Below are 14,782 nucleotides of genomic sequence, written 5' to 3'. Positions count from 1 at the left end.
GATAGCAAGTCTAATGTACTTCTTATCGTAACCCTTAGTCCACAAGCCGTGTTTTCAGTAAGAAATCCGGCCCCAGCTGGTTCTGCATGCCGCTGCCATGCGTCTACGAAATGTAACAAATTTTCTAGGAATTTTTCATCTGCAGTATCGCTTCACTATCACACACCGGTCCTGTAGCAATGTCTGTATGCTCGGAATCGGAAGGCTTCTGGAGTTCCTCCGATGCGCCTCTACGCGAGATGCAATGAGAGCCAATTAACCCACGTATCATCGCCGTCGACTGCAGAACACAACTCGGGATCCACCAGCTCGACATTTCGCTTCCGTTGTTTAAGTGCCGGTCCTTGGTCGCAAATGTTTCGCACCTTCCTTTTCACCGTCCTTTTAGGCACAAGATGAGCAGGGTAATTTTCAAATACTGTTGGGACAGCATCGGGCTTCAGGCGTGGCTTCTCTCGGGCGGGTTCGTTCATGACGCTGTTCACCGTAATCTTAGAAGATCTTTCGATAAATTCGTTCTCAAAATGTTTTTCGCACACGACAACCTTCGGTGACAGCCTTCTGTCTGCCCTCTTGATCTTATTTTCCCATTCAGCAAGCCGTGCTGGGTCCGCCGGTGCAGTGAACAAAGACACCTTTGCTTCCTTAGACCGACAACCGCTTCGACAGAACGGAACAAAACACGTCCTCTCTTTGCATTACCTCTTAGCCTTTAACATCTCAGGACGTTTTTTCTCAAGTTTAGCGTCTTCCAGCTTCACAATCTAAGAAATGATGCCGGTCAAACATTGATTCCACACGCCCTAAGCAATCGCGCGTGGCTGCGGCATCGGCGCGACAGCCAATGTCCAGGGTTGCCAGGTCCTCGGGAAAGAAAAGCGCCAAAAATTTCCGAAAAGTAGCCAAAAAAGTCGCCAACTGGGACAAACATTCCATTTAGTAGCCAAAAAAGTCGCCAAGGTAGGAGAAAACGAGAATTATTAATATTTTTTTTACACCGATACATGTGCTAAAGAATTTCTCCAGACAAAAAGATGTTTTACTATGTGTTAACCGAAATTACCGCTGTTTAGGTCAATCATAAGTGAAAACACCCCGCATTCCAGGTGGCTGCAAGGAAAAAAGACGCTCATTATGGGTGACCGAAAGTAAAAATGCCTCCATTCCGGATGCTCACGAAGTAGGTGCTTTATTGTATTATCCACTACGGTGAAGACGATTCAGGATTTGAGACCGGCTGGCTTTTTCAAAACTCCTACCTTCACGCACCGTCAAAACAGCGCTGTTCCGGCGATGAAAATAATCGAGTATGTGCTTAGACAGCGCGAAGGCATGCAGAGGAAGGCGCTCGTAGCAAAGTACAACTTTCCCTGTCACTTCTTCGCGACACGGGAAATCGATAAGACAGGTAGTTTTTATGTAAAAAAAGGAACAAGGCAAAAATTCTTTATTTTTCTGCTGTATATACGTACTGTGGATAACCCAAAAATAAAAAAAATGTTACATATTCTTGTGTAAATATTGGTTAAAATGACTAGTTCATCCTGCTGACGGATGTAAAATGACTAGCAAAAAAGACTTGACCAGATACAATATTGCGAGACACATTGTAAAACACACAAATGAACTAAAGCCAATGCAAACACCAAGTCAGCATTGTCACAACTCAGGTGTAGATGCTGTTGTTAACTTTTTCTACCATTTCGCGTGGAACTTCAAACGTAGAGCTGGTGGCGCCCTTTGGGCGCAATCCAAACTTTATCTTCAGGATAGCAACAAGAAGTTCGTTGGACATTCTGTTTCGTAAGTCACTCTTGGTCAGTGTCACAGCAGAAAACGCCCGTTCTGCCTCTGCGTTAGACAAGGGTAGGACGAGTAGCTTCATAACCCCTTCTGCGATGTCTTTCATGGGATTCTGACCCGATGGATCCCGATACTTATGAATTGCACTCCAAAACTCGATTGCAGGCATATCTGCATTGACACTCTCAACCTGCCGCAGGTACCTGACTTGCTCCTCAATCCGGTGCTCCGGGCAAGAGAACAGATCGCGTGGCAAAGTTTTAAGTCCCTACATAGCATGCGCGCCTAGAACTGACTGAGGAGAGATAACTCTCAGTTTGCGCAGCAGCGACGAAGAGTTCGGGAGGCGCTTCTGCAAGTCGGACGAGCAAGCTTTAATAAAAGCAAAGCATCGCCGTTTAAAGGACTGCTGTTCCTCGGTGCTGAGGTTCATTGCACGGACGTAGTCAAGAAAACTGCTGCCTAAGTCGGCGTCGTCCAGGCCCAGGTAGATGGATTCCAGGTTTGTTAGATCCAGATCGCAAAGGCTGCAGTCGTCATGCTCTCGTAGCACACACGGCTTCAGGATCCTGGACAGAAGCCGCTTGAAAAGTCTATGCAGCTCTTCGAAGATTCCCAATGGATCAACGTCTTCCCCTTGAAAGAGCTTGTTTACTCTTCTCAAATCAGCAAGGATCGGTTCCAGAAACAGAAAGTATGCATAGTTCCTCTCATCGACATACATTTCCTTAAGAAGGCGGACAGTGTAGGTTTTTTCTGAAACACCTAAAAAGTGTGTCTTGAGAGGGTCATATTGCGACAGAATGCGTTCAATGCAGTCTGCTATCGTGAACCATCTTGTGCCTGAAGGGGAAAGGATCTTTAGGGGCTCAACCCTCTCTTGGTCTGCACTGCTCTCACAGTAGAGACTCCTATAGGCGCTTTGCCTCGTGCTGCTGTGAGCAAAGTAGTTGTGAGTTTCTTTAACCATGAATTCAAGGCTTGCTGGCATTGCCTCCATCGCCTTTGACGCGACAAGGTCCAGAGAATGGCAAGCACACTTTACAAGTGTAATCGATGGGTTGTCGTCCTTCAGTTTCCTCCACAAAGAATTGTTGCGGCCGCACATCGCGTTTGCCCCGTCAGTAGCTAAACCAACGCAGTCGCTTAGCTTGAGTGAATTCTCGCGAAGGATTGCTTGCACTGCGTCATATATGGTATCCGCTTTTCCGTCCTTTGCCTCCTTCAAATCAAGAAAAGTGGTAGTGATTCTGCTCGCTATATCGCTGCAAAAGCGAACTGAAACGCACACAACCTTTTTCGCTGAAACGTCGCTTGACTCGTCCACCAAAAGGGAGTAAGGCTTCCCTGCAATGTCGTCCTTCAGTATTCCAGAAAAATATGGCGCGATAACCTTTGTTATCAGCGCTGTGCACTTGGTTCTTTGCATTACGAGGTTACATCGCAGCTCACCCTTGAGAAGTTTGGTAAGCTCATCCACACAATTGATGGGCATATGGCAAGCGGTGAATATAGCAATCTTGAGAGCGCACCTTTTTTCGTCTGCATCAGCCGTCAAGGCCGGCGCGATCGCATCCTGCAGCCTTTGCTGGTAACTTGGTGCCACTCTGTTACGGTGCTTCCCTGTCTCAGCATGCTTTGCGAGATCTGCGTAGTGGGCTCTCATTTCACAGTTGCAAAGCTTGCACCTTGCAGATGTGTCGCTGCCCTGAACAGGCGCGATCCAATCTGAAACACATTAACAAAGACGCATGTGAGACTAGCGCGCGCAACATGTCACCATTTGAAAACTATAGGAAGTGTGGTAATCATACTAATCATTTCGAAGACATTCTTACCTTTCAGTTTCGGGTCGTCCATCCACTGTTTCCGGAATACCCGGCGGGCACTTGCGTGTTTCCCCATAGCGAAACCTCAGCGCACCGTTCTTTCGCACCCGCTGGACCACAGTCACTTGTCTCCGGACTTTTCTTCCTCGGTGTTCCCGCCAAAAATCGCGTGTGTCATGTACATATGCCTACTGGCGCCTCTTTCCGCTTTGTATAGCAACCAATTCTATTTTTAAAGTGCATGTAACATGTCGGTAAAACTCAGTAGTATACGAATTATTAGCGAAAAAAGTCGCCAAAAAGTAGCCAAGTCGCCAACTTCAAATTTTTGTCGCCAGACGCCTCTAAAAGTAGCCAATTTGGCGAGAAATCGCCAAACCTGGCAACCCTGCCGATGACAGGCGCACCCACTCGACCGGCAGCGCCCCTTGCGGCCTCTCCGCGCAGTCATCGCGGCGCGGGCCTCGCCCTCCCGTTAGAAACGCGCGCGCTGCGCACACTAGCCAGTATATTTCTAGGCACTATAGTCGTGCGCACAGACCATGGCACAGACCATGGAGGAAAAAAAACTGAGGAGGGAGCGTCCGGAGAGAACCTTGAAGCCAGTCATAAAAAGCAAAAAGCATACAAAAAGAAGGGAGTCGGTCCCCCCGTGACCATATCACGTGGTGGCGTGCGGTGATTTTTATCAGCGCCGCGCGCGCGCATGCGCGCACCAGCGCGGAGAAACTGAAACCGAAACATTTTTGACGGGCTCAGGCGGGCACCGCATCATGAAGTGCTGCGTGCCCGGGTGCAGGAGCCGCACAGAAATAGTTTCTTCGGAGGTTTCGTTCCACCGGTGAGTGAATATTTCATAGTGCTGCGGTGAACATATGCGCTGTGGTTCTGCATGGCAAAGAGCCCAACGGGCATGAATGGGTAACATTTCTTTTTTCAATATTTCGCGACAGGTTTCCGAATGACCCTGCCGCCAGAAAACGGTGGACTGACGCACTGCAACGTTCGGACAATTGGTTGCCGACAAAATGGAGCGTTGTTTGCTCCCTGCATTTTCGTGGAGAGGACTTCAAGGCTGCGACAGGGAATCTTCGCCGACTGACTGCAAGCGCCGTGCCATCGCTTTCTCTTGCTTCAGCTGTAAGTAGCATATGCGTGCATGAGTGTTTATAGGAGCGAATAGGTGACTGATATGACGACATCTTTGCGTGCTTAGTCACCCTAATATTTAAGTGAGAGTGAATGCTTCTATAATAAGCACGACTGCAATGCACATATGCGCAATTTCGTGGCGTTGTATACAGCAAGTTCAGAACTATGCGCGGTATAGTACCATATATGACACCAGCCGGGACGAGGTTTGCCGACCGCCGTACGTTGGTTATGCCATGACAAAACAATTTAACGAGCTGTCATTCCCAATTGTAGCGCTCAGCTTAAAATCTATACAGCATTAATTATCAATCCGCTCTGTCTATGCATGAATACGCTAGTTGAAGACACTCTGGTTTTCTAAGGACATATGCATGCATGGTGTTGTAGAGGACGAGAAGAGGACGTACGCGCCGACACCGCCGTGGGTCGGACACACGAGATGCCTCGATATATATCGCGCATCCGCGCCGCTAACTTTTTATGCCTCACACCTGCGCGGCGAGACAGCATCAAACCGTCTCTCTCTCGTTGGCTCCGCGCTCTCGACCTTTCGAATTTGTTTTTATTTTGTGAAGAACAAAGTATTCAGTCTGCTGGGAATCTCGGATCCATGCTGTCAGCACGTCTCTTTTTATCCTGCAGCGCTAGGGCGAAGACCTGGCTATAATATACTGTGTAATATCGGTGTGAAACCAGCTTTACCTATCATAATCATTTTACTACACTGAACATGCGTGAGCAGCGTACGCCTCCCTCCTTAATGCCTGCATGCCTGTCGGCAACTTCACTGAATCTCCACATGTCGATGAAAGCCTGAAACAAACGTATAGTTTCCTGTACTGTTGCGGAACAGCTCCTTTAGTGGCGTCGTTCCCGCAGATCATCGTCGCTTTTTGTCTACATCCGATAAATTCGAAGGCCAACCGGGCTAATAAACCTACGCGAGTCAGGGCTGCGACGTACTCCACCCCTTGCGGCTTAGCCCCACTGTTCGTTTTCATCACGAAAAGCGATATGCTATCTCTTCAACGGGCGGCCTTTTGGCAGGCAAAGTCAGTCCTATTCGCTGCCTCGTATTTTTTTTTTTCATGTTGTGTGTGTGTGCGCGCGCGTGCGTTTGCGAACGAGGCGAGCTTTGAAACAAGCCGAACCCTCGCCTCCCAAAGCTGCTGGCAGCGTTTATGAGGTCTGCGAGTATGCCGGTCTGCGCGCTACCCCCCCCCCCCATCCGCCACACACACGTGCCCACACACGCCGCTTCTCGCTATCAGTGTTATCTCGCTTCTTAATTCCCTGAGATATGGCTATCGATTAGACCTAGCCTACGTAAGTATGATGGCATCTGTTTGTAGACCTTACATGCCTACTCGCAAACATATCTTTACAGTCGGGCCCACTGATAACGGTTCGAACACTCGTTTAATACGAATAAAGATGCGCTGCGATTGATATTATATGGCCATTGCGCCGAGTCTCAGAGGGTGCGAACATCCGGGACACAAAATTCAGTTACAGCAAACATGCATAGCACCAGGCACTCGCGTATCGATTCGGACGAGCTGCGCGCGCTCTTGCGCGGGCATCGATCGCTGTCGCTTTTTTGCGCGAAGGCCAATAAAGGGGCGTGGTTTAGGGGAAGCAAATGCAAAAAAAAGTTCGGACGTTTTCGTCAGTCGCATTAGTTGTAGCCTGCCGCGCACGCACTGATCAGCGATTCCTTAAGACATATTGAGCACTACCATATGAAAAAAATTAAAGGTGCATTGAATTCTCCTTCCGTTGCCTCCTCTGATATAGTAATGTAATTGTGCATTGATGGTAAAATTGATTAATTACGAATCAAACACTAATTAACAATTACATACCATGTCATTGTTAATTTTATGAATTTACAGCTAATAGTTATTTTCAATAATTATCAATCAAATGATTTAATTGTTATTTTTATTGTTCATTCAGTTCTAAAAGAAATATTAGTAATTCACCAATCTCATCACATACTCAGAGTAATTGGTGAAATTAATTGCCTTATGTATTCAATTATTTTATTTAGTCATTTAAACATTCCATTCAATCATTATTGATCATTACAAGATACGCTGTGCCAAGAGCAGAGTTAACAGTAGTGATTCACAGGCAATAATTAGCGCTGTGTAGGAGTTTCCTAAAACGACTTGTTCATGCTAATATTGTTGCCTGCCAAAGCGCGTTGGCCCTTAATTAAATTGATTGATTATAGAGGGATATACTAAAACTTAAATATTGTGGTGTTTTTTGTGCACGAAAACCGACTGCCCTCGCCATTGCACTCGCATGCAACGATGGCGCAATCTTCCGCAAAAGGATGACACTGGTTGCCGTTGAGCAAAGACTGCATTGTGAAAAAAATTGAAATGCCACAGACGCAGAAATGGCAACATATGTAGGTACACATATCTCATGTCTGGCTGACAGCAGACTTTCTCATTGTGGGATACCTTAGGCCTGAACGCACAACACTGATCGCCCTGTGGTTGCAATATGCGTGATGCTCGCAGTGTACCCTAATCAAAACAGAAGTGGGAGGCATTGACATGAATAAAATACGGCCTGCTGGTGTCTCTATCAAGCATGATCAATCCACTTGCTGTGAATTTCCGGGTACAATTCACAAGCGACGTGTGGCGGTCATGTACAGTTGAGGTCAAGAGTCTCTGGACCACGTGTTACTCAAACGAAGCCGATAGCTTATATACTATTAGTCGGCGGCTGTGGAGGTCGCACTTGTAGAGATGAAAGAAAAAAATTTTCCCTGGTCTCCAGCTGCCGAATAATAGTGGGGCTATCGGCTTCGTTTCATTCACATGTGGTCCAGAGACTTTTGACCCTGATTGTACATCATACTTGTAATTTCCCAGCATTTTTTTCCAATCAAAGAGATTTGGAAACTAACCTACACATGCCAGAATGCTTCCATGCCAATGTTCGATTGCCCCGAAGTGCTCCAGATTAGAAATATTAGCGCTCAAAGCTCGGCGCACCTCAGCTCAAATTCTAAAAAAAGAAAATTTTCAGTTCTAAAAATTGCTCTAAATTCTGATTTAAGATACTGCCACACTGTGTAATACCACTTCTGAAGCACGCATCAAACCATGTTTAATTATTCCATAATAGTAAGCGTGTTGTCTTATTACGTGCCTATTTTCTTCTGTGCAGACACACACAGGAGAAGCATCGACAGCAGCTGCAGCAACGGCAAGTGAACAAGAAGTTCCGCATGAAAAGGATATTATACAAACAAGCCTACAGCCCTCAAATGAATCAGTATGTAAACCTGTGCAAATTCGTTTAGTGAGAGTGAGATCAAGATTGGCCTCTTCTGAGGGCATTGCAGATGTTTAATCAATGCAGCAAATTTCTTTGAGGACTATAACAATTAATGAAATTTTATTAGTGTAACACACATGCACAAGGGAGCATATTTCGGACCATTTTACAATTACACTTTGCGTAGCACTCACCATGCTCTTGCATTGCTTGCAACTGCACTTATTTTCCACTTCCAGTTACTTTAAAGCTAGTAAATTGTACTGCATGCTATCTCGTGATGAAACAAGTACCTTAGAAACATTGCACAGTCAAAAAATAGGCAAAAATACCAGCGTAGAAATGCTTAAGACGGCACTTTTATGTGGCGAATCCATCCAAACTTACAGTTGCATGGCCAATTTTTTTTTGTGATTTCGCAAATGTGTTTTATAAGGTGTAAATAGATAGAGACCAACATGCATGTCAGCACTCACAGTTCAGTTCTAAATTCTTTGATTCTGTTGCCCTTAATTATGGCTGCAGGTGCAGCATCTGTGTGATGCCGGCAGTGCTGCTGAAATTGCTGGTCCCTCACAAAGCGACTCGCAAGGCACAACTACTGCTCCGCCGCTTGCAGAGCAACACAGTGTTTCACCAGAGGAGATGGCAGCAGAAGAACTGAAGGAACAAGAGGTGGAGGTCCTGATGGAGTGGGAAACAGATTCTTCAGGAACCATATCTGCCGAAGAGGAAATGCCAATTCCTGTGTCCCCTCCGATGCGAAAGAAGCCTTGCCACAGGCAGCTGCCCTTCGACCGCAACCAGAGTGATCGCGAAGCTGCAGTGAGTTATATTCATTTACACTTCTGCATTATGCAAAAAATATGCTGCACTATTTGCCTGTGCCAGTTGGCCAATGAGCGCAACCCAATTTTGCAACCTTTCTATTCCCTAAGTAATGGATTAAATTTTGATTATTTTTCTTGTTCTCTTTTAAGGCTGTGGTCTGCAGCTTCATGCACTTGTTTTTTTTTGGTAGCATTCTGAGCAGAAAGGTCAAGTTGACTTGCTTTTGTGTGTCCTCACAACAGCTGTGTGTTCGTGTCCATGCAGGTGGCCGGCCTAAGACAAGGCACTGGAAATGCACAAGCCACTGCAAGACCGTCTCTGCAAGCCAGGAGGGTTGCAGTCATGGTGAGACGGCTACTAGACATTACTTGTATTCACTCAAAGCAACAGTTGGAAGAAAGTGGGACACCTGTAATCCCTGTTTAGTACATAAAATGTATCATTAACTACTTCAGGAACATTATGCTTTGAAAATTTTCAGTTGGGTTATATGTTGAATGTTGCAATCAAATGCATTCTTGATTTTGAAGTTTTCTGTATTAACGGAAAGTGAAGGAGGTTCTGTGAGGTTGCACTTAACAATTCATAGATAGCTTTGTCAGAAAAAATATATATCGTTTTCAAACCTAAACAAAAATGAGGCTTTACAGTCATTCTTGAAGCCTGGGTGTTCAAAATAATGCAGAGAAAAAATGTGGCAGTTTTTCTTCCCCATACTTTTTGTTCCATGCCTCCGGCCTTCGGCAATGTGCCACAATCGCTTATGATGCACATTTCGTTAAATACAAATGTAATGGAATGTGCGTTTGTTCCAGGACCAAACTTGAAATTATCTCAAAATAAAGCACTGGAGCTATGTGACCACTGAACACAAAAATCAGATTTAGACTATTGAACTAACTTGGAAGGCTGTGAGTGCTCATACTATTACAAGTTCTTGAAAGGCGACACTGAGGCGACAGGGAGTACTTTCTAATTACTGATGGCATGCCGGCTGCAAAAACTATATCAAGTATAAATAACTGGAAGCTCATTCCGTCCAGCCCTATTCTGCCTACCGTACAGCTTTGTGTTTAGCTTGATTATGAAAAGCATTTATCAGATGTAAACTTATGAAAAATTATTTTGAAGTTCTGAGAAACGTTACTTTGCAAGTCATTATTGCTCTAGCATTTTAATATGTCCATGACCTTTCCTAGCAGGATTTCTATGAGAAGCACTTTAGGCTCAAATGCTTGCTTTCATAAGCCAAGTGGTGCTTATGACACAACCACCATTGAATTCCCACCATATTTTTGCATGAGCTCTGGTTTTTGTGGTAAAAAAAATTGCTCACCGTTACTTTTTTGCCTGTGTATACTCAAACTTGGGGTGATACATGCAATCATGTCTTCATCATATCAATAAAGTGCAATGAGAAAATTTTTGATATTTGTATGTGCTGTTATTGCCAGCCTTCAGGAAAAAAGGATACCCCCGAAAAGGCGTTCCTGCGTCATCAGGTGAAGCGCTATGCTGCCATCCATGTCTTCACCAAAAAGAAAATAAAAAGACTGCAGCAAGCGCAGCGCCGTCTTCAACGCAAGGTTGCTCGCCTTTCAAGTGTGATTGATGATCTATCAAAAAACAAAATTCTGATTGAGGAAAACATTGCTGCACTCCAAAGCCTTGCAGGCTCCAAAGAAAACTTATTGATGCGTCACATCGTGGAAAAAACAGGCAAACCACATTCAATGGCCTACTCTCCAGAGTTAAGAGCTTTTGCTTTAACTTTGCATTTTTATTCCCCCAGGGCATACAACTATGTCAGGGCTGTTTTTGACACATGTTTGCCTCATCCCAAGACATTATCAAAATGGCTTGAGCACATTGATGGCTCTCCTGGTTTTTCAAAAGAAGCATTGGCTGCACTTGAAATGAAAGTGGAAGAAAATTCAAAGCTGGGCCATTCCACACTCTGCAACTTGGTTGTAGACGAAATGGCGATTAGGCGACATGTCGAATGGGACGGTAAGAGGTTTCATGGGCATGTGGACATGGGCACTGAAGTGAACGATGACAGCTTCCCCATTGCTAAAGACTCCTTTGTTGCTATGCTGGTGGCAATCAATGGGAGATGGAAGCTACCATTAGGGTACTTCCTTGTTGATGGCCTAGGAGGTGAGCAACGGAGCAACATTGTCCTCCAGGCTACTTCTCTTGCACACGAAAAGGGCGCACATGTAGTAAGTTTAACTTGCGATGGTGCAGCTGCGAATGTTTCTATGTTGTGCAACCTTGGTTGCAAGCTTGGCTTGGAAGAGCTGAACACTGCTTTTCCTCACCCTGTTACAAATCGGCCAATATTTGTTTTATTGGATGCCTGCCACATGCTTAAGCTTCTTAGAAACACACTATGCGACAAAAAAGTTTTAGAAAATGCCAGTGGAGGCCTAATAATGTGGAGGCACATCGAACAGCTGCATGAGTTGCAATACTCAGAGGGACTACATTTAGCAAACAAATTGAGACAATCCCACATCAACTGGCACTCTCAGCCAATGAAAGTGTCCCTTGCAGCACAGGTATTCAGCACATCTGTAGCAGATGCTATTGCAGAATGCAGGGAACTAAATGTAACAAGCTTGCGAGATTCTGCAGCCACAGAAGAGTTTGTAAGATATGTGAACAATGTGTTCGACATTCTCAACTCGCGACACTTGAAGCAAAGAGGCTGGAAAAAGCCCTTGTGCCCTGAAAATGTGGCTGCTGTTACCACATACTTGCAAAAAGCAAAGGAATACTTTTCCTTTATTCGAGACCCAGCACAAAAAAAACTGATCACAGAAACTAACAGAAAGACAGGATTTATTGGCTTTTTAATTTGCATGCAGAGTGTAATTTCCTTGTACATCCATTTAGTTCAGGACAATGCAGTATTAGCATACCTGCCTACTTCGAAATTGAGCCAGGACCACCTTGAACTGTTTTTTGCAGCGATACGTTCATTCGGCCGCTGCAATGAGAATCCAACTGCACGGCAGTTTGCTGCAGCATTCAAGCGCCTTATAGTGCAAAATGAGGTGAAAGATGTTGCCAGTGGAAACTGTCTTCCACTTGAGCACATAAGCATTCTCTATGTGAGCTCATCTGTGAAGCCATCTTCAACAGAGGTAATAAACATGACCACCACTCGCAAAAGCCTAACAGAAAATGAGCCTTCTGTTGAAACAGTGCCGAGCATTATTGAAGAGCATGCTTACTGCTCTGATCCAGGCAAAATTTCAGAAACTTCCGAGGTTGTTGTTTCATACATTGCTGGATTTGTGGTAAGAAATCTACAAGCCAGTCTGAAGTGTCATGAGTGTGTATCTGCACTAACCACATCACGTCATGATGACAAAACCTACTCCCTGATTCGAAGGAAATCGCATGGTGGCTTAATCTACCCCTCAAAGGATGTCCTCACAATCTGTCAGCAATGTGAGAAAGAACTGCGTCGAGCCATAGCTTGTTCTCCTTTGATGTCACGAGGGCTTGTAGATAAGGTTGCAGTAGCTGCAATGACAGCATTTATAGGTAAAGACCTTTTTAGAGTTCTTAATGAACACATGATTGATAACCTTCCCCTTGAAAATCACTCATCCCACCTTGTGAGGGCAATTGTACAAAAATATCTAGACATCAGGATGCATTATCTTGCCAAAACGGCCACAGGGCAACTTCACCTAGAAAGGGTGCGACAAAAGCACACAAAGCTGACACAATTCAAAGGTCAGTAGTTAAAAAAATTATTGAAAATGCAGTACTATGCTATGGGACAGATATTACTGCAGTAACATCTTTAAATCATTGGCTATCAGCCCTGCCAAGCCACTAAGGCAGTTTTCTTGCGGCTGCTTCCTGTCTTGAGGTCAGTGAAAAATAAATATTGTTATTATTAATTACCAAGAACTGACTTAATAGCTGTTAGGGAAATTGTGTTACATGATTAACCGAATTTGTTTCAACAAAGTGTGTGTGTTGTCTTTGAACAAAGTGTCTTCTTTAATTGTGTTTCATTTGATGCTTGCAGTACACACTAACATGCAAAGCTTTGAATGCATGTCGAGGCTGTTGCATGTTCTTTAACTCTAAATGTTGTATACTGCTCAAGAGTTCATACAAAGCGTGGGCAAGCAATGTTATTGTTTTTACTACCCTTGTCAAACTGCATATGCATCATAATTAATGCATTTTATTATTGTTTTTTTAAGCACACAGCATTTCTACAGCCCAAGTGCTACTGGAAGTCCAATTGTACTTATTATGTACCTGTGTTACATTGTGTGTATAATAATGATTACCACTTATTCAGAACTGTATGATTATAGGGAAGCTCAACCTTAACCTATCCAACAATCAGCGCCCATAATATACATTTTCTTCTTATGCGTCACAATGTTTGATGTTTCTACAGCTTATATTTAGTTCTCGAAATTGTGTATAATAGTCCTGAAATAAAATGTCTTGCTTACTGCTTCACGCATTGCCGTTTCAGTTCGTATTGCACCACAACGTGCATCTGAGCATAAGGTTTAATTTGATCACGCGCAAGTTTTGCATATTAATGTGTTTCGGAATTATACGCGCGCCGCATGCTTCTCTGAGCTCAACTGGTGAATCGCTCGAGCTAAAATTTCGCACACAAATGAAATTTGGTCGCCAGTATTAATGTTTTAAACCACATTTTTGGGGGGTACTCGCCTGATATTCTATCAAAGAAGTCGCATATCAAAGAAGTCCGCAATGCCCTTCACTGAGAGCAGCACAGATAATCCCAGCAATTCCAATTAACGGCCCTCTGCATTTCGCTACCACTGAAATGCGGCAGCCGCGACTGGGATTGTAATTATCCACAGTAATGTGCGAGCGATTGTCTGGTTTCTTCATCTCTGGAGCAGGTTTGTCTTAAAAATCTAAGCAAACAATTTACGGCAGATCCTTTCCCGCGTTTTATGCTGGAAGACGGGAAAAGATGCCTATGCTAAGGCAAAACTGCCGCGCGTCATCACAGGCGGACGCCTTCAGCTACGTGTCTCCCCATGTACAGTGAAAATTTAAACGAAAGTACGGAGAGAGAGCCATCGTAAATAGTTGCTTCACTTTTCTATTGAGTATAGTATTGAATCCGCGCAAGCCATTGTCGTGAGACGTACCAGATGTGCACGCTTCTGCCTGGCGCTGTTAGTTTGGTGAATGACATGTGTGTTCCACCAAAAATACCAGCTGTTATCTCTCATAAATTTCATAGGGACCACCGAACGATTGCACATACCGAACCAAAAAAAAAAGCGGCTTGGAGCTCGCCACAGTAGGCGGCCGCGCCGTAGCCCGTGCGGCCGAGCAGACGCGCGCACTAAAACATACCGACACCAAAACATTAGGGGCCGACTCGGAGAGCGAAAAAATGGGGGAAAAAACGGCTTCATAAACACTCGGCTTGCGAAGGCTGGCCGCGTGACGTCATGCTCTCTCCTAATTTTCCTTCCTCCATGGCACAGACCGACGGCCGCCATCTTGAAAATAATTGTCCAGCTGATTCAGTCGATGTTACTGCTCCGCTTCGTATTCATTGCAGAAGTGTTTATGTATTTGATATGTTTTTTTTCCTAAAGGAAACGTGTGAAAATGTTTTTTATAAAATTAAAACACTTAAGGAGCAAACTTATGGTGTATTAAAGTTTGTTACTTTGTTGCTTGTAAAGCGGGAAACTGACCACCAAATCCTGAATGCTGAGATTCTGAAGCTGTGTAAACAAAAGCCCTGCAGGCCAAGCCGTGTTTTCGGCCAGTTCTGTCTCTTGTGGCTCGCAGTTTGGTTGTGCTAGTTGTGCCTT

At 44.7% G+C, this 14,782-nt stretch overlaps 1 protein-coding gene across 1 annotated transcript; it reads left to right on the top strand.

The window, feature by feature from the left end:
* The first annotated feature begins 4,701 nt into the window (after nucleotides 1-4,701).
* Nucleotides 4,702-9,478, top strand: LOC144115752 (uncharacterized). Its single transcript, XM_077650247.1, has 4 exons — nucleotides 4,702-4,772; nucleotides 7,983-8,090; nucleotides 8,619-8,918; nucleotides 9,189-9,478. The coding sequence occupies exons 3-4, from the start codon at nucleotides 8,739-8,741 to the stop codon at nucleotides 9,348-9,350; spliced, it is 342 nt and encodes a 113-aa protein (XP_077506373.1). The 5' UTR covers nucleotides 4,702-4,772; nucleotides 7,983-8,090; nucleotides 8,619-8,738; the 3' UTR covers nucleotides 9,351-9,478.
* Nucleotides 9,479-14,782: the final 5,304 nt, after the last annotated feature.

The sequence above is a fragment of the Amblyomma americanum genome, chromosome 1 (assembly GCF_052857255.1).
Source record: "Amblyomma americanum isolate KBUSLIRL-KWMA chromosome 1, ASM5285725v1, whole genome shotgun sequence".
In the NCBI taxonomy this organism is placed as follows: Eukaryota; Metazoa; Arthropoda; class Arachnida; order Ixodida; family Ixodidae; genus Amblyomma; species Amblyomma americanum.
Note: the sequence above shows the minus strand (reverse complement) of the source record. Positions and strands in the feature narration are given on the sequence as shown.

Excerpts from the sequence above, each read along its gene's own strand:
- LOC144115752 (XM_077650247.1), top strand. The coding sequence starts at position 8,739 with ATGGCAGCAGAAGAACTGAAGGAACAAGAGGTGGAGGTCCTGATGGAG. Across the intron at positions 8,919-9,188 it reads AGAGTGATCGCGAAGCTGCA|GTGGCCGGCCTAAGACAAGG; the intron begins GTGAGTTATATT and ends GTGTCCATGCAG.